The sequence below is a fragment of the Macaca nemestrina genome, chromosome X, assembly GCF_043159975.1.
Source record: "Macaca nemestrina isolate mMacNem1 chromosome X, mMacNem.hap1, whole genome shotgun sequence".
Taxonomy (NCBI): domain Eukaryota; kingdom Metazoa; phylum Chordata; class Mammalia; order Primates; family Cercopithecidae; genus Macaca; species Macaca nemestrina.
In genome coordinates, this window is record NC_092145.1 from 19876488 (window position 1) to 19896185 (window position 19698).

The 19698-nt window shown below is 41.3% G+C and overlaps 1 protein-coding gene across 3 annotated transcripts; it reads left to right on the plus strand.

The window, feature by feature from the left end:
• The first annotated feature begins 7304 nt into the window (after positions 1-7304).
• On the plus strand, positions 7305-16716 carry LOC105481381 (cancer/testis antigen family 45 member A8-like). Of its 3 annotated transcripts, none has more exons than XM_011740937.2 (5): positions 7305-7561; positions 12404-12578; positions 14525-14773; positions 15157-15250; positions 16469-16716. In XM_011740937.2, exons 2-5 carry the CDS (start codon positions 12410-12412, stop codon positions 16566-16568), a joined length of 612 nt encoding a protein of 203 aa, XP_011739239.1. In that variant the 5' UTR covers positions 7305-7561; positions 12404-12409; the 3' UTR covers positions 16569-16716. The 3 variants fall into 3 exon arrangements, with proteins under 3 accessions (XP_011739239.1, XP_011739238.1, XP_024648504.1); XM_011740936.2 differs by having other exon boundaries at positions 7305-7389; XM_024792736.2 differs by lacking the exon at positions 7305-7561 and having other exon boundaries at positions 12047-12578.
• Positions 16717-19698: the final 2982 nt, after the last annotated feature.

Sequence of the window (19698 nt, forward strand, 5' to 3'; positions counted from 1 at the left end):
AGGACAGAATATCTACATAACTTATTTGGAATTCTTCTGCATGGAAGATATTCTTCTTCCCCATTTATTCATTTATTTTTATGAGTTTAAACTCATACCTTGCTTTATCCTTTAATACTATATTTTGTTGAAATTGTTCCAGTTTTAGACATTGGTAGCTTTTTCAGTAAACTCCTGTGTCCCTTTGACATATTCCCATCATTGTCATTGTGGGTCTTCTATTTTTATTTTATTTTATTTTATTTTATATATTTTATTTATTTTATATTTTATTTTATTATTTTTATTTTTTATTTTATAATTTTACTTTATTTTATTTTATTTTATTTATTTTATTTTATTTTATTTTTGAGCACTTCCTTCCTGGCACTACGAAGATGTTCCGGGCTTGTGTTGTATATTTCCTTCCCCAGTCCTGGAATCTGCCATTTCTCCAAGGAACCTGGTTCCTTTTATTGAAGAATGGTATTATAAACCAAGGTCTGGCCACTAGGTTCACTCATTGCTACTGACGTTTCACTGCCTCTAGGCCTTTTCAGCAGACAGATCAAGGAAATATATATGTTCATACTAACCTGTGCATTTATGCCTAAGTGTAAATATGTAACATCTGTATTTCTATTAAATGAAACATGAGTTCATACTGATGTTCAATCCATTACCACATAGATCATTCTAACATCTTCCCTTTGCATATCTGTAAACCTCCACTCCAACTGAGAAACCCGACTCCCACCATCCGCTCTCTTCTTGCTTCAGTTGTTTAATTACAGTATACATATAAACTGGCTTCAGAATTGTTAACCCTTTCCCCCACAAGAAACAACTAGAGCACAGTGATTACGTGGCTTTATTGGTTGTTCATTTGCCGCCATTAGTTTCACAGACTACTCATTTTGAAAGTTACTTAGGTCAGCACCTTTTCCCTCACCTCCTTCGGTGAGATTGTTTCATAAATTTGTGATAAACTTAGATTGTTTTGTCACATTCTACGTTCTATTTTGGTATCCCCCTGACCTCCCAAATGGTTTTTTTAAATGTGTGTACATTAAGGTTCACTTTTTGCTTTTGGAAGTTCAGTGGGTTTTGATGGATTCATAATGTTATGTATCCACAATTGTATTATCATATAGAATAGTTTCATAGCCATAAGAATCCCTGTGCTTCGGCCGGGCGCAGTGGCTCAAGACTGTAATCCCAGCACTTTGGGAGGCCGAGACGGGCGGATCACGAGGTCAGGAGATCGAGACCATCCTGGCTGACACAGTGAAACCCCGTCTCTACTAAAAAATACAAAAAAACTAGCCGGGCGAGGTGGCGGGCGCCTGTAGTCGCAGCTACTCGGGAGGCTGAGGCATGAGAATGGCGTGAACCCGGGAGGCGGAGCTTGCAGTGAGCCAAGATCACGCCACTGCACTCCAGCCTGGGCGGCAGAGCGAGACTCTGTCTCAAAAAAAAAAAAAAAAAAAAAAGAATCCCTGTGCTTCACATATTTATCCCTCCCGCCCCTTCTCCTGAGCCTCTGTTAACCACTGATCTTTTTAGTGTCTCTATAGTTTTGCCTTTTCCAGAATGTCATGTGGTTGGAATCATGCAGTATGTAGTCTTTTTAGACTGGCTTCTTTCACTTAGCAATATGCATTCAGGCTTCCTCCATTTCTCTCTGTGGTTTGATAATTCATTTCTTCTTATCTCTGAATAATAGTTTTTATTGTATGAATGTTCCCACACTGTGTTTATCCATTCACCTATTGAAGGACATCTTGGTTGCTATGGATAGTGCCAGGAAGTTAAGAGGTAGTTTTGTTGTATATCATCTTTTATGAGCTCAATTTTTCAGGTCTGAGATTTCTGTCTGGTTTATCATTTTACTTTATGAAATAATAATTTCCTAGAAACTGCAGAGTACAGTGATGTCCCTGTGGGGGTGATGAAATGCATCTGTTTTGCAGCTCAACCATTTAATTTGCAAGTTTCAGAAATCATGACATCATGTGAGATTTTTTTATGTGAAACCACTTAATTTGGTTTCCAGATGCTACGTCATTTGCGATGTCCATGAGGAGAAGATGGAAGTGGTCAAACTCCACCTGATGATTCCTTGTCAAAATCTGCTCCACCAGAGGTTATGAACATTGCAGGATATGGTATTCTACCCAACTAATTGAATTATCTGTTTAATGAATTAACTAGTCTCAGCAAATATAGGCTGATTCAGAAAGCTGGTAGTAGTGTGCACTTTTCAGTCTTATGTGTGCTTGCACCCTCAATTATCTCTGTATTTGCTAGAGGGTATCTTTCCATGAGAATTCATTTTTCATTAAATTTTTAAATTGTGGGAAAAATACATGGCATACAATTTAACATCGTAACCATTTTTAAGTGTGCAGTTCAGTAGTGTTAAGTATATTAACATTGTTGTGAAACAGATCTCCAGAAATTTTTCATCTTGCAAATCTGAAACTTTACCCATTAGAAAAAAAAAAAAAAATTACGCCTCCCCTAACCCCTAGCAACCACTATTCTACTTTCTGCCTCTATGGATTTAACTAATTTAGGCTGGGTGCAATGGCTCACGCCTGTAATCCCAGCACTTTGGGAGGCCAAGGTGGGCAGATCACTTGAGGTCCGGAGTTGGAGACCAGCTTGACCAACATGGTGAAACCTTGTCTCTACCAAAAATACAAAAAAATTAGCCAGGTGTGGTGGTGGGTGCCTGTGATCCCAGCTACTCAGGAGGCTGAAGCACAAGGATTGCTTGAACCCGGGAGGCAGAAGTTGCAGTGAGCCGAGATTGCATCACTGCACTCCAGCCTGGGTGACAGAGCGAGACTCTGTCTTAAAAAAAAAAAAAAATTAGCTAGTTTATAAACCTCATGTAAGTGGAATCATATAATATTTATCTTTTTGTGACTGACTCATTTCCCTCAGCAAAATGTCCTCAGTGTTCATCCATGTTGTAGCCTGTGACAGGATTTCCTTCCTTTTTAAGGCTAAATAATATTCTCTATGTGTATACTGCATTTCATTTATCTATTCATCTGCTGATGGACATTTGGGATGCTTCCACGTCTTGGCTGCTGTGAATAATGCTGCTATGAACATGGGTATGCAAATATTTCTTTGAGATCCAGTTTCAATTCCTTTGGATATATATCCAAGTGGGATTGCTCCATCATATGGTAGTTTTATTTCATTTTTTGAGGAACCTTCATAATATTTTACACAGCCACTGCATCAATTCTATCCACAGTGCAGAGCTGTTCTAATTTTTCCACATCCTTAGCAGCACTTGTTATAGCCATGCTAATGGGGGTGAGGTTTTCATTGTGGTTTTGATTTGCATTTCTTTGATGATTAGTGATGTGGAGCATCTTTTCATATACTTGTTAAGTATTTATATATCATCTTGGGAGATATGCAGATATGTTTATTCAAGTCATTTGTTTGTGCTACCCTAGAACATGTGAAACTTTCCCCCATTTTTAACTTAAGTTATTTTATTTTATTGTTATTGTTGCAATGCAGTGGCAAGATCTTGGCTCGTGGCTACCTCCACCTCCTGGGTTCAAGCGATTCTCCTGCCTCAGCATCCTGAGTAGCTAGGACTACAGCCTCGCAACACCACTTCCGGATAAGGAGCTCTTTACATATTCTGGATATTAACCCCTTATCAGATATATAATTTGCCAATGTTTTCCCCCATTTCATAGGTTGCCTTTACATTCTGTTGATTATGTCCTTTGATGCACAAAACTTTTTCAGTTCATGTAGTCCCATTTGTCTATTTTTGCTTTTGGTGTTGTATTCAAGAAATCATTGCCAAGTCCAATATCGTGAAGCTTTTCCTGTATGTTTTCTTCTGGGAGTTTTATAGTTTTAGGTCTTACATTTAGGTCTTTAATCCTTTTTGAGTTGATTTTTGTATAATTTTTGTATATGGTGTAAGGTCCAACTTCAATAGTGAGGGGCGACACTTTCATTTCCACACCTTGATTGCAGGAACTGTGAATGCAAGCTATGGGAGAAACAGCACCATATATCTATGCATATAAATGCTTGGATAGAGCATTACCATCTTCTAAAGGCTGTTGCCTCTCAAGTTATTGCCACCTAACCAAAAACATAACTGAGTCTTCCAAAGGTCATTACGCTTCAGGATGAGGGGAAGCATAATAAGACCAGTGAGTTCTATGAGTATTGCTCCATTGCCACACTCATTTTCTGTGAGGTGAGTTCCTTGTTTAGAAGTGATGCTGTGTGGAATATCATGATGGTGGATAAGATATTTTTCAAATCCAAAATATTGGTTTTCTCAAAAGCACTGCAAGTGGGAAGGAAAATCCATATCTAGACTAAATGTCTGTTCAGGTAAGAAGAAAGCACTTCTCTTTTTATAATAGAAGTGATCCACTGTAATCCACATACCAACTAGTGGCTGGCAGATCATTCTGGAGTCTGGGGCCAAATTGAGGGCTTAGTGTTGGTCTCCATTCCTGGAAGATTGTTCACTCAGCAATAACCGTAGCTAGGTTTGCCATCGTGAGTGGAAGTCCATGCTATGGCGTATAATCTCCATCCCTGCCAGTTTGACCACTTTGTTTGTTGAGCCCATAAGATTGTGACACAGGTGTTGGGGAAAGGGGCTGATTAATATCTAGATAATAAGTACCTTATCCATCCAATTATTAAAATTCTGCTCTGCTGAGGATACCCTTTGCTGAGAACTCTCATGAGACCCCGATATCTTCACATTATATGTCCGTTTGGAAAGGTCTGTCCACATATGTTTTTTTCTCAGACCTCCTTGTCACAAATTTTTAATCATGTGTCATCAAAGTCCCTGACAAATCAGCTAATAAGTGGGACACAGCCTATGCATGATACATACTTACACATTTGGATATGTCTCCGCCAAGAAGGTGCACTGCTCAAAATTCTTCCCTCTGGGAGGATTTCCCATCACCACTGTCCTTCAGGGCTGTCCCAGTTAGGACTGTCATATGAAGCTGTCCACTTGTGGCTTGTGTGGTAGGCAGGATTTTAATTATGCCCCTCCAAGAATCCAGTCTCACGGTTATTCAATCAAATACGCATATGAGTACTGCTGTGGTGGGATTTTTTAATGCAAAAATGAGTATTTTATTTTGGTAGCACTAGAATAAACAAACAGAACAACTGTGTTCCTACATCGAAGTGAAAACAATGTTTAAGCTTCCTTATCAATCAAATATATTCCAAAAGAAAATGTGTTCTATGAAGGTTCTGCAGCACAGGCAAATATTAACACGATAGGCTAGGAAGCTGTAATACTGAAAATGACTCTCTTCTGACAGGGTACTTAACGAAATGACTTTTTAATTTTAATTTTAATTTATTTATTTATTTTGAGATGGAGTCTCCCTTTGTCACCCAGGCTGGAGTGCAGTGACGCGATCTCTGCTCACTGAAGCTTGCACCTCCCAGGTTCAAGCGATTCTTCTGCCTCTGCCTCCTGAGTAGCTGGGATTACAGGTGCCCACCACCATGCCTGGCTATATTTTTTAATTTTAATCTTAATTTTTTTATAAACATAACTTTTGAATTACAAAACCAGTGAAATAATCCCTTCTAAATAATTGTGTCAAGAGTGAAACTGCTTGTTCCATTAAAACTCTAAAAATTTTGCTGTAATATTTTTTACCACTATGAACATTTCAGGGAAATTTTGCTGCACTTAAAATAAGTTGTGAAAGTGGAAAAATGGGCTGGGCACGGTGGCTCACACCTGTAATCCCAGCATTTTGGGAGGCCAAGGCAGACGAATCACTTGAAGTCAGGAGTTTGAGACCAGCCTGGCCAACATGGTGAAGCACCGTCTCTATTAAAAATACAAAAATTAGCCAGGCATGATGGTGCACACCTATAATCCCAGCTTCTCGGGAGGCTGAGGCAGGAGAATTGCTTGAACCTGGGAAGTGGAGGTTGCAGTGAGCCAAGATCATGCCACTGCACTCTAGCCTGGGTGACAGAGCCAGACTCTGTCTCAAAAAAATTTTTAAAAAAAGTGGAAAAATATACAAAGTTCCAGATTAAAATGATTAATAGATGTAATATAATAAGGTTTCCCCTCCTTTATTTTTTTCTGTCTTTCTTTTTGTTTTGTTTTGTTTTTTAGACAGTCTCACTCTGTCACCCAGGCTGTAGCGCAGTGGTGTGATCAAAGCTCAGTGCAGCCTCAACCTCCTGGTCTCAAGCTTCCCATGTAGCTGGGACCACAGGTACACACTCAGCTAATTTTTGTATTTAGTGTAGAGAGGGGGTTTCACCATGCTGCCCAGGATGCTCTTGAACTCCTGAGCCCAAGGAATCCACCCACCTTGACCTCCCAAAATGCTGGGATTACAGGCATGAGCCACCGCACTGGGGCCCTCATTTTTCTTATCAATTAACAATAATGATTACCTTTAACAGATAGAGGTTGACTTTATTTATTTTTATTTATTTATTTATTTTTATTTTTAGACAGAGTCTCACTCTGTTACCCAGGCTGGAGTGCAGTGGCTGATCTCAGCTCACTGCAAACTCCGACTCCCTGGTTCAAAAGTTTCTCCTGCCTTAGCCTCCCAAGTAGCTGGTGGGACTACGGGTGCGCGCCACCATGCCCGGCTAATTTTCTGTATTTTTAGTAGACACGGGATTCACCATGTTGGCCAGGCTGGTCTCGAACTCCTGATCTCAGGTGGTCCAGCCGCTTTGTCCTCCCAATGTGCTGAGATTACAGGCGTGAGCCACTGTGCCCGGTCGGGGTTGACTTTAAAACACAACTCCCTCAAATGAAAATTTCAGTTTGTTGTTGTTTTTTCTTTTTTTTTTTTTTTTTCTTTTTCTTTTTTTCTTTTTTTTAAGATGGAGTCTCCTCTATTGCCTGGACTGGAGTGCAGTGGCGCGATCTCGGCTCACTGCTACCTCCGCCTCCCGGGTTCAAGCAATCCTCCCACCTCAACTTCCCAAGTAGTTGGGACCACAGGCGCGCGCCACCATGCCCGGCTGATTTTTGTGTTTTTCTTTTTCTTTTCTTTTTTTTTTTTTTTTTTTTTTAGGTTGGTTGGTTGCTTTGCAGAGTCGGGGTCTCACTATGTTACCCAGGCGATTTCAATCCGCTGTGTGAGAAGATTCTGCGGCTCTCCGCTTATGTTGCTGTGCAGTTGTTACTGAAGGTCGCCTGTAGAGGGCGCCAGAGTCAGCGAAGGGGAGGGCTGCGCTTCCTGGTTCTCTGGGGCACGAGGCTTCTCCTCAGGACTCTGGCGCCCCCAACAGGTTCCCAGTGTTCGGCTGGGGCAGGCACGCTGTGGCTGGTTATTTCCCTTCCTTCTATCCCCCTTGGGCCGAACGGGATCGATGCTTCTGGTGAGACGCCTCGCCATGCACATCACTCCCAGGTGCCCTAGGGGGCACATTTCCCACAACTCCCAGAGGGCAGGTTTCGAGAAAGTGCCACCAGTAGGGAGGCGCCACAGCTTCACTGCCATTTTGTGAGGTGCCGCCGTCACTCCTCCAGCGAGGTCAGGACTTCAGGACTGTGAGTGGGCTGTTTTTCCCTGGATGCTTTAATTTCACCCCGGAAAGCGTCCTTTTTCCTCGGAAAGCGTCTTTTCTGTGGCGTTCTCTGTCCGGTGTGTGGTAGGGCTCCCTTGGGAAAGTGGCTCCGCTCTGGGGACACCGCCATGGGCACCTGTGTTAGCCATGGGGGAGCGTTTTCCTTGGGCACCCCGTCTCGGCTATGTTGTGGGGCCAGTGGGCTTTTCTTGGGGACTCCCTCTCGGTGATGTGAGGGACTTTTCCTACTGAAATGACCTAAGCCCAGGGGTAGGGGGCATGCCTTGGTTGCCTGTGTTGGCCTCGGGTGCGGCGGTGTTTCTTTCCTGCTCAGTTGCAGGCCTGAGGGGGGACTCTGCCTTGGGGACCCTGTCTCTGCTCATGGAACGTGGTGGGGGTGGCTGTGCCTCGGACGCATGATCGCAGCCCTGTGGGGTCACTGTTGGGGGCTTTATCTCGACCTCCGAGGGACTCTTCCTTGGGTGATGTTGGCCGTGAGGCACATTTGTCCTTGGATGTCGCTCGCTCTCAGCTATAATGTGTTGGCTTTTCTTTGGTTCTACTTATCCCCATGTAGATGCTTACCGGATGCTTTCTCTTGATGCTGGGTTTTTAAAATTATTATCTGTGGGTGCTCTCTCCCGGTGTCCCGGGCGAATGGGGATTCCTTGGATTCTCTAAGCCTATGGTGGGACTCAGGGAGTGTCAGCCATGAGGGAGGCCATGTGACCTTGGGAACTCGGTCTCGCCCTGGGTTGGGATGCTTTTCCTCGGTTGGTTGATCTCGATTCTGAAGGAACTCTTTCCCAGGATTCTGTCTGACCTTTCGGTCACAGCCTCAGGTGTCTGTGTGGGAATGGGGGTCCAGAAATATTCGAAGGTTCCAGCTGTGCCACATTCGAACACTCGCTGTACAGTTAGTCTTTCATTCCAGCCACTCTGACGGCTGTGCAGTGATCCCTCCTTATGTCTACACTCGCATTTTTCTGTTGATTAATGAGCTTGAGCACCTTTTTTAATATTGTTTTTATTTATTGATTTTTGTTTGTCTTTTGAAACAGGGTCTCCGTCTGTCGCCCAGACTGGCCTGCAGTGCCACCACACCCAGTTATTTATCGTTTTTATTTTTGTTTTATTTTCACCATTTTATCTGTTTATTGGTCATTTACTATGTCTTTTATGAAGTTCCTTTTCAGGCATTTTCCCCCAGCTTTTACTGAGATGTTTGTATTTTAAAAATGGATTTGTAGTTTCCATATATTCTGCATTTCAGTTATACAAACATGCACACAGACATATATGTACATATATAAAAATGCATATACAATTTTTAGTATCTTCTATAAATATTTTTTGCTTTTACAAGATCTCAATAATGTGTTTTAGATGAACAGATTCTCTTAATTTTATTAATCAGTGTATTATTTATGGCTAGTGCTTTTTATTTTTTTAAGAAATATCTTTGCTTCACCCGATGCCATTATGATCATATTTTTTTATTATTATTGTACTTTAAGTTCTGGGATACATGTGCAGAATGTGCAGGTTTGTTACATAGGTAGACACATGCCATGGTGGTTTGCTGCACCCATCAACCTGTCAGCTACGTTAGGTATTTCTCTAATGCTATCCCTCCGCTCCCCCCTCCCGACCCCTGTCAGGCCCGGCTGTGTGATGTTCTCCTCCCTATGTCCATGTGTTCTCACTGTTCAATTCCCACTTATGAGTGAGAACATGTGGTGTTTGGTTTTCTGTTCCTGTGTTAGCTTGCTGACACCGGTACCTTCAAAGGACTTGAACTCATTCTTTTTTATGGCTGCATAGTATTTCATGGTGTATATGTGCCACATTTTCTTTATCTAGTCTATCACTGTTGGGCATTTGGGTTGGTTCCAAGTCTTTGCTGTTGTGAATAGTGCTGCAATAAACATACTTGTGCATGTGTCTTTATAGTCGAATGATTTATAATCCTTTGGGTATATACCCAGTGATGGGATTGCTGGGTCAGATGGTATTTCTGGTTCTAGATCCTTGAGGAATCACCACGCTGTCTTCCACAATGGTTGAACTAATTTACACTCATGATGATAATATTCTAAGTTTTCTTCTAGATCTCCCAATCATCTGAAATAAATTCTCATGAAATGGAGTAAAGTCAGAGACCAGGTATATTCGATGTGCTTATTAGCCATTTGAGTATGACTCCTATGAAGTGCATATTCAGCTTTTCCCCCAAATTTTATTGGGATGTTGGTTTTTTAGAAATTGATTTGTAGTTCTGGATATATTCTGGATTCCACTCATTTGTTGCCAGATATATATGTATATATGTGTGTAACTACTATATATTTTTATGTATAACCTATACTATATATTACATAATGTATAATCTACAAACATGCTTTGGTTTTTCAGTCTCTTAATAGTGTCTTTGAGAAACGGAAGTTTTCCATTTAATTATGTCTAATTAAACAATTCATTCTTTATGGTTAGTGCTTGTTTATCCTCATTAAAAACATCTTTGTCTATTCTATAGTTGTGAAGACAATATCTTAAGTGTTTACTAGATTGTCTATTCATCTTTAGTAAAGTTTTATGGAGTGGGAAGAGGTAAGAGTCAAGGTTTGTATTTTCCTTGCATTTATCAAGTGCATTTATTAAAAGCACTGTCCTTTCCACAATGATTTACAGCTCTTCTGTATTTTGTATTTCCATATTGTTTCTGGCCTCTGTGTCCTCTTCCCTTGGTGTGTTTGCCTGTCATTGCTCCAATACCACACTGTTTTAATTATGCTACCTTTATAGTAAATTTCCTATATAGTAGTGCATTTCTACTAACTTAGTTCTTTTCCTTAAAAAAAATTTGTCTTTCCCTTGGCTTAAAAAACTTGGCTTTTCCAAATCTTTAATTTGCATATACTTACAAAATGATCTGCTTGTCAATTTTCAGAAAAGCTTTTGTTAACATGGTGGAATTTTAAATATGATTGCTATGATCATTCTGAGAGACTTGACAATAATGTCTCTTAATAATGTCTTCTGGCCGGGTGTGGTGGCTCACACCTGTATTCCCAGCACTTTGGGAGACCGAGGTGGGCAGATCACTTGAGGTCAGGAGTTTGAGACTAGTATGGCTAACAAAGTGAAACCCCTTCTCTACTAAAAATACAAAACATTAGCCAGGCATCATGGCAGGCGCCTGTAATCTCAGCTACTTGGGAGGCTGAGGCAGGAGAATCGTTTGAATCCTCCAGGAGGTGGAGGTCGCAGTGAGCAGAGACTGTGCCACTCCACTCCAGCCTGGGTGACAGAGCAAGGCTCCGTCTCCAAAAAAAGAAAAAAAAAAAAAAAGATGTCTTCCAACACATCGAAAGAATATTTTTCTCCATTTACTGCAGTCTTGAATTTCTCTGAGTGATGTTTTATAATTTTTGTGTAGTACTCTAGCACATCTTGATTAGATTTATTCCTAAATATTTTATGATTTTGGTACTGTTTTTAATGACATTTGAAATCTCATATTCTAATTATTTGTTGCTATTAATTATACAGAAATGCCATTGGTTTTTATTAGATCTAGTATGTTGACTAAATTTGCTTATTAACCATAATGATTTTATTCTTCTGCATTATGTACAGAACAATGTCATCTGTGAATGGCATGTAAATCACAACATGCCATGTCGCTCCTGAAAACCCATCCTCAAGTCTCCTAAGCACTCAGAACCAACTATGAACCAGCTTTGGTCTGCGAGGTTACTTCTTTCCAAATTTTAAACATATTATATTTTCCTGATGCTATGGCACTTTTTAGAACCTCCAGTAAATTGTTGAATGGATAGTGGACATCTTTGTCTTGTTTTCAAACTCAGGGAGAAAATACTGATACGTCACTATGAAGTATCGCATTTGCTATTTTTTTGTACATATGCTAACCAGAATAGGAAAGTTGCCCTTTTTTCTAAGTTGGTGATAGTTTTTATCACGAATGGACTTTAAACATTGACCCATGTATGAAAATAATCATGTGGTGTTTCCGTTTACTTGTTGTTGTTAATATGGTGCATTACATTTATTGATTTTCAAATGTTAGATCAGTGTTGCCTTTCTGCAATATACTCCACCATGGCTGATGTATGTCCTTTTAAAGTACTATTGCATTTTACTTGCTCACTTTTAGTTTGAATTTTTTGTGTCTAAGTTCAGGGGTGATCTTGGCTTGTATTTTGGCCTGATCTTGTAGTTTTTCTTTCTTCTAAAGTCCTTGTCAGATGTTGTTATCAGTTTTGTATCAATCTTCTACAATCCTTTTCTTTGTCCTCATTTTTCCTAATAAGGGTTAATACAGATTTGTTTATACATCCATTTGAATATATAAGTATATATACTTATGTATTAAATATATGTGATGTATAATATAATGTATAATATATGTAGTTTAAAATATAATGTATAATAAGGGTTAATACAGATTGGCTTATACATCTATTTTTCCTAATAAGGGTTAATACAGACTGGCTTATACATCTTCAAATAGGTAATAATATTTTCATCTATTTTTGGTTGATGACAGCTGCTTATTCCACAGGCATTCTGATTGATTTGTTTGTACCATTTTTCTTCTTTTTTTACTTAGTGTTTAATAAAATTAGGTTTCTTTTCCTGAGAACAGAGTGTTTGTTGAGACTTGGTAAATCTTGGCTCATGATTAAAAGTGAAATTAATGATTCAAAGTCTTGGTTGTATACACATATGCAAACTGTTTGCCATTTTGTGATTGTTAGATTTTTGTCATGAATGGAATATGTTCATTGATGTTTTTCAGGAAACAATGACCGATAAAACAGAGAAGGTGGCTGTAGATCCTGAAACCATGTTTAAACGTCCCAGGGAATGTGACAGTCCTTCATATCAGAAAAGGCAGAGGATTGCCCTGTTGGCAAGGAAACAAGGAGCAGGAGACAGCCTTACTGCAGGCTCTGCCATGTCCAAAGAAAAGAGTAAGTAAGCCTGTCGTCACCTCCTCTTCATGCTGTATCCAGTGCAGTCAGCCTCCTGCCTCATCCCCTCCAGAGAAACTGTCCTTGTCAAGGTCAACGGTTTCAGCTGACATTGCCATTAATTTCTCAGCAGCGTTTGACAGTTGTTCACTCGCTTCTTCATGAAAACCTTCTAGCATTTCCATTTTCCACAATTTTTTTTAATTTCTTGTCCATATTGGTGAATCCCTATCATTTTTTTCTTGAGATGGAGTTTCATTCTTCTTGGCCAAGCTGGAGTCCAGTGACATGATCTCGGCTCACTGAAACCTCAGTCTCCTGGGTTCAAGTGATTCTCCTGCTGCAGCCTCCCGAGTAGCTGGGATCACAAGTACCAGCCACCGCACCCAGCTAATTTTTGTAATTTTAGTAGAGATGGAGTTTTTGCCATATCAGCCAGGCTGGTCTCGAACTCCTTACCTCAGGTGATCTACCCACCTCAGCCTCCCAAAGTGCTGGGATTACAGGCACGAGCCACTGCATCCGACCCCTGTCATTCTTTTTTTTTCTGTCTTTCTTTTTCTTCTCTTCTCTAAATACTCTAAAAAAATTTCTGAACCCCAGCATCTCTCTCTCTCTCTTTCTGTTCCAGTCTGCCATGATCAATCACTGAGGTCCCGTGATACCTCCACATTTCCCATTATTGTCCCCATCGAACACATACACTCCAACCCGGCAGCCAGATCATCATGTTGGCATGTAAATCACATCATGCCATGTCACTCCTGAAAACCCATCCTCCACTCTCCTTAGCACTCAGAACCGACTGTGAACCAGCTTTGGTCTGCGAGGTTCTGCATGGCCTGGCCTCCATCACCCTCTCCTCACACGGGCCTCATCCATCTCCTGACTCTGTCTGCTTCTGTCCTTCACCCCGTAGTGCCTGGTCCATCCCCACTCCAGCCCATACCCTTGGCCTCACAGCAACCTGGAACTCCCCCTCTGCCTCTGCGCAGGCAGCTCTGCTTCTTCCTTCAAGCCCTGCCCAAGGGTACATCCACAGAAGGCTCTGCCCAACCAGTGGCAACTCCTGGGGCTCCCTCTGCTGCTGTTGCCCACAGGCCTGTGGACTGCTTCCCTACCACTAGCCCAATGCTGTTTGTTTCATTTGCTCATTCATTGTGCACGTACTGTCTGACTGCCCCACATGAGGATGTGAGCTCCACAAGGGCAGGGAACGTTGCTCTCTGGGCTGTTTACTGCTGATCCCCAGCTACTGGCATGCTGCCTGCCAGAGACGATGAATAAATGAGAGGTGTCAGACCTGGAGTGAAAAGAAAGTCACTTTTCTGAGACAGAAAGGAAGGATGAGGAAAATCATACACTAAAAGGGATTTTTTGGTGATGGAGTGTGTATAGAACTTTCAGCAGTAATGGCCACCTCTATTTTCTCAGAATATATTTGATGTAGAGAGGAGGCTGCTTGAGGTGTATCCAAGCTGTCTGGCTTCCAGCTCAGTAAAGCCTGGTGGTTTGTAAGTGAATTTGAGAAATCGTGATATCAAGTGAGACTTGCTGCTTTCAACTTGTAAAGCATAACAAACTGAAACTATCCCATGAGTACCAAGGACCTGTGAATGTTGCTTTAGAGTTGTACTGTCTTACTTGGTTTCCATATCTATTCATAGGACCAGAAAATAAGAGGTAGTTTTATTGTATTATGTGTCCTGGCCTCAGTTCATCAGGTCTGAGATTTCTCCCGGTATATCCTCCCATTTATGAAAGATATAATTCCCTAGAAACTGAGGAGCACATAGATGTACCCAGAGGGGTGATGAAACACATATTTCTCACAGCTCAGCTTCTCAGTTTGGTTTCCAGATCTGTCATTCATGATATCTATGTGGAGGGGAAAGAAAATGGTCAAACACCAACTGACGGCTTTTTGTCAAAATCTGTTTCACTAGAGCTTAAGACAGGAGATGGTATTCCACCCATCCAATTGGATTCTCAGATTGATGACTTCGCTGGTTTCAGCAAAGATAAGCTGATTCAGAAACCTGGTAGCAATGCACCTGTGGGAGGAATCATTACCAGCAATTTCTCCGGAGATGACCTAAAATGCAGAGAAATAGTCCCTATTCCCAAAAGCCAAGAAGAAATTAATGCTGATATAAAACGTCAATTAGTGAAGGAAATCCGAAGCATTGGACGAAGTAAGTAGTATAAGAATATCTGTTTCATAAAACTATAGGAAGTCTCTCTTTCTATGATTCAGAAGATATTCATGTTACCTGTTGAGGCTCATTCTTTACCAGAGTTGAGTTTGCCCATAGTTTATGGTGGTTCCTCTTTTCTTTGACTAAAGCATAGTACACCTTTTGCTTTTCTTTTCTTACTTGGTTATGGTTAAAAGAGTTTCATTCATACGTATGTGCAGGTGTCTTTTTTATTATTTAGTTTTTGTATGTGCGGGTATCTTGATTTAAGCATTTAAAACATTTTAGCCTATGAAGCATGATTGCTGAGGTATAGATTCACTTCTATTCTTCTTTATATTTGATAATACTGAAGGTTTTTTTTTTTTAAACATCTTCAGAATACGAAAAGATCTTCAAATTGCTTGAAGGAGTGCAAGGACCTATAGAAGTCAAGAAACTATTTTTTGAATCCATCATCAAGGAAGCAGCAAGGTGGGTAGAAATAGGAACTGTCCAATTTCTTTAAGCACTTGGACTCAATAGAGTACTGGGGGTGAGCGTGGGGGAACAGCCCCTGTCTTCAGTTTCTCAAACCCTGGTCCTCACTCATAGTTACGGCTGTCTCCACAGTTACTTAGGCTAATGTTATCTGAATCTAACTCATTCTTCGAAGACTATGGAGACTCCCATTCCCACCATAGTCTGAGGTGCGCATTGTCCCTCGATTGACACTCTTTGTATTTGCTAGACTACCTCTTTTAAAAAAATTTTTGTACGGACATAGCAGATGCATATATTTCTGGGGTATATGAGATGTTGTGATACAGACAACAATGTGTGATAATCACATCAAGGTAAATGGGGTATCTATCACCTCAAGCTTTTATCCTTTGTGTTACAGACAATCCAATTATACTCTTCACTATTTTTAAATGTACAATTAAATTATTACCGACAATAGTCACCCTGTGGGGCTATGAAATACTACATCTTATTTATTCTATTTTTCTACCTATTAATCATCCCCACTTCCCACACCGTCCACCCCCACTAACCTTCCCAGCCTCTGGTAACCGTCATTCTACTCTCTATCTCCATTAGTTCAGTTGTTTTACATTTTTGCTCCCAGAAATAAGTGAGAAAATACAAAGTTTGTCTTTCTGTGCCTGGCTTATTTCACTTAACATCATGACCTTTGATTCCATCCATGTTGTTGCAAATGTCTGAATCTCATTCTTTTTTATGTCTGAACAATACTCTATTGTGTATATGTACCATATTTTTTTATCCATTCATCTGTTAGTGGACACTTAGGTTGCTTCCAAATCTTGGCTACTGTGAATGGTGCTGCAACAAACATGGGAGTGCAGATATCTCTTCGGTACCCTGACTTCCTTTCTCTTGGGCATATACCAAGCAGTGGGATTGCTGGACCATATGATAGCTCTGTTTTTAGTTTTTCAAGGAACCTCCATACTGTTCTTCGTAGTTATTGTAGTAATTTTTATTCCCACCAACAGTATATGAAGGTTCCCTTTTCTCCAGACCCTCGCCATCATTTGTTATTGCCAGCTAGACTACCTCTTACCATGCAGGTGAATTTCTATTTCCATGCTGACTGTAACTTCATCTTTCTATCCTTCACAGTGCTTCCTACAGCATAGGTTCTTTGGCTCTCTTGTAGTTAATGGCATGTCTCTGTCTTTTCAGATGTATGAGCCGAGACTTCGTTCAGCTCCTTGAGAAGAAACTGGAGCATATGATTTGGGAGTACTTGTCCATGGAGGATTATGACAACTCAAATGCATAATCTCATTAATGAATGAGGAGAGAAAAGGATCAGATTGCTGTTTTCTACAGTGGAGCAGGATATTGCTGAAGTCTCCTGGCATATGTTACTGAATCAAATGGCCTTTCAGAGGCTAAGAAATGTCTGTTAGTAAAAGTTGTTCTTTTTCCCTAAGCATTTCATTTGAAAGAATAACTTGTTTTTTGGTTGTTTTGTATTCCCACCTATGCTGGTAGATATTATTAACCCATTAAGTAAACACTATTACAGTCGTGGTTTCTGCAGCAGCTCACATTGCTGAAGCTGGTATTAAAGCCTTCTTTCACTACCCATTTCACATTCCCTTTGCCCTAAGATAGCATGTCAGTTGGTTCATGGAGCTTGGCCTGGCAGGATGGCTCAAACCTTCATTATGGAAGAGTCTGAACCATTAGATGTCCTGCCTGGATGGGGTTGCTGTGATTTTCCATTAACTCTAATCACAAAACACGGGAGGACTAAGAAGCTCTCTAGACATATCAGACTTACTTTTACTTAGCCCCTGGTGTAGTAGGAACCTGATCTCCTTTTTTTTTTCAGTTTCCATCACCCAAGCCAGTAACAGAATCCCTACTTTGTCTCTTGGTTGAGAGGAATGAAGAGTTCAAAGTGGTCAGCTGTCAGACACAATTTTCATTTCAATGGAATCATTTTTTATTCCCCCGTTGAAAAAATTTCTCAATTTGTAACTAAGACCTCTAGTCCAGCAGAGCCAAAAGTTTGCTTCTTGAGAGCAAAGTTTGCTTCTTGAGCACAAAAAGAAAAATTTTGCTACTAGATACCCAAGAGTAATAGTGAGAGGAGGCCCGCATCTTGGCTCTTTCATTCTTGAAGACATAGATGTGGCTATAGGAGAAATAGTTCCATATACTTGATGCTGGGATCCAGCATTGCCACCTCTGAGATTGTCAGCCAAGCCCCTCAAGGCACTGTCACAAAGCTAGAACTACAACTCGGGTTTTAAAGATCACTCCACTGTTCTATTGAGCCAGCCACTTCAGGATGTTGAGGAACATCACAAGACTAGTGAAATCCATTACCATGAGCCCATTCCCATACTTCATTTCCTGTAAAGTGAGTTTCATGTTGAAAACTGGTGCAGTGTGGGCTGTTTCCGGTTCCAAGATGGCCGAATAGGAACAGCTCCAGTCTATAACTCCCAGCGTGAGCGATTCAGAAGATGGGTGATATCTGCATTTCCAACTGAAGAACCAGGTTCATCTTACTGGGGCTTGTTGGACAGTGAGTGCAGTCCACGGAGTGTGAGCTGAAGCAGGGCAGGGCATCGCCTCACCCGGGAATTGCAAGGGTTCAGGGAATTCCCTTTCGTAGCCAAGGGAATCCATGACAGATGGTTCCTGGAAAATTGGGACACTCCCACCCTAATACTGCACTTTTCCAACAGTCTTAGCAAATGGCACACCAGGAGGTTATATCCCATGCCTGATTCAGAGGGTCCCATGCCCACAGAGCCTTGCTTACCACTAGCACAGCAGTCTGAGATCGAACTGGCAGTGAGGCTGGGGGAGGGGCGTCCACCATTGCTGAGGCTTGAGTAGGTAAACAAAGCGGCTGGGAAGCTCGAACTGGGTGGAGCTCAAGGAGGCTGCAGCTCAATGAGGCCTGCCTGCCTCTGTAGACTCCACCTCTGGGGGCAGGGCATAACTGAACAAAAGGCAGCAGAAACTTATGCAGACTTAAACATCCCTGTCTGACAGCTTTGAAGAGAGTAGTGGTTCTCCCAGCATGGAGTTTGAGATCTGAGAATGGACAGACTGCCTCCTTAGTGGGTCCCTGACCCTCGAGTAGCCTAACTGGGAGACACCTCCCAGTAGGGGCCGACTGACACCTCATACAGCCAGGTGCCCCTCTGAGAGGAAGCTTCCAGGGGAAGGATGAGGCAGCAACATTTGTCATTCTGCAATAGTTGCTGTTCTGCAGCCTCTGCTGGTGATAACCAGGCAAACAAGGTCTGGAGTGGACCTCCAGCAAACTCCAAGAGACCTGCAGCTCAGGGTCCTGACTGTTAGAAGGAAAACTAACAAACAGAAAGGACATCCACACCAAAACCCCATCTGTATGTCACCATCATCAAAGATCAAAGGTAGATAAAACCGCAAAGATGGGGAGAAACCGGGGCAGAAAAGCTGAAAATTCTAATCAGAGTGCCTCTTCTCCTCCAAAGGAATGCAACTCCTTGTCAGCAACGGAACAAAGCTGGATGGAGAATGACTTTGACGAGTTGAGAGAAGAAGGCTTCAGACGATCAGTAATAACAAACTTTTCTGAGCTAAAGGGGGATGTTCAAACCCATCGCAAAGAAGCTAAAAACCTTGAAAAAAGATTAGACGAATGGCTAACTAGAATGAACAGTGTAGAGAAGACCTCAAATGACCTGATGGAGCTGAAAACCATGGCATGAGATCAAGTTGGCTTCATCCCTGGGATGCAAGGCTGGTTCAACATATGCAAACCAATAAATGTAATCCATCATATAAACAGAACCAAAGGCAAAAACCACATGATTATCTCAATAGATGCAGAAAAGGCCTTTGACAGAATTCAACAGCCCTTCATGCTAAAAGTTCTCAATAAACTAGATATTGATGGGACGTATCTCAAAATGATGAGCTATTTATGAGAAACCCACAGCCAATGTCATACTGAATGGGCAAAAACTGGAAGCATTCCCTTTGAAAACTGACACAAGACAGGGATGCCTTCTCTCACCACTCCTATTCAGCATTGTGTTGGAAGTTCTGGCCAGGGCAATCAGGCAAGAGAAAGAAATAAAAGGTATTCAATTAGGAAAAGAGGAAGTCAAATTGTCCCTGTTTGCAGATGACATGATTGTATATTTAGAAAACTCCATCGTCTCAGCCCAAAAAGTCCTTAAGCTGATAAGCAACTTCAGCAAAGTCTCAGGATACAAAATCAGTGTGCAAAAATCACAACCATTCCTATACACCAATAACAGGCAAACAGAGAGCCAAATCATGAGTGAACTCCCACTCACAATTGCTTCAGAGAGAACAAAATACCTAGGAATCCAACTTACAAGAGATGTGAAGGACCTCTTCAAGGAAAACTACAAACCACTGCTCAGTGAAAT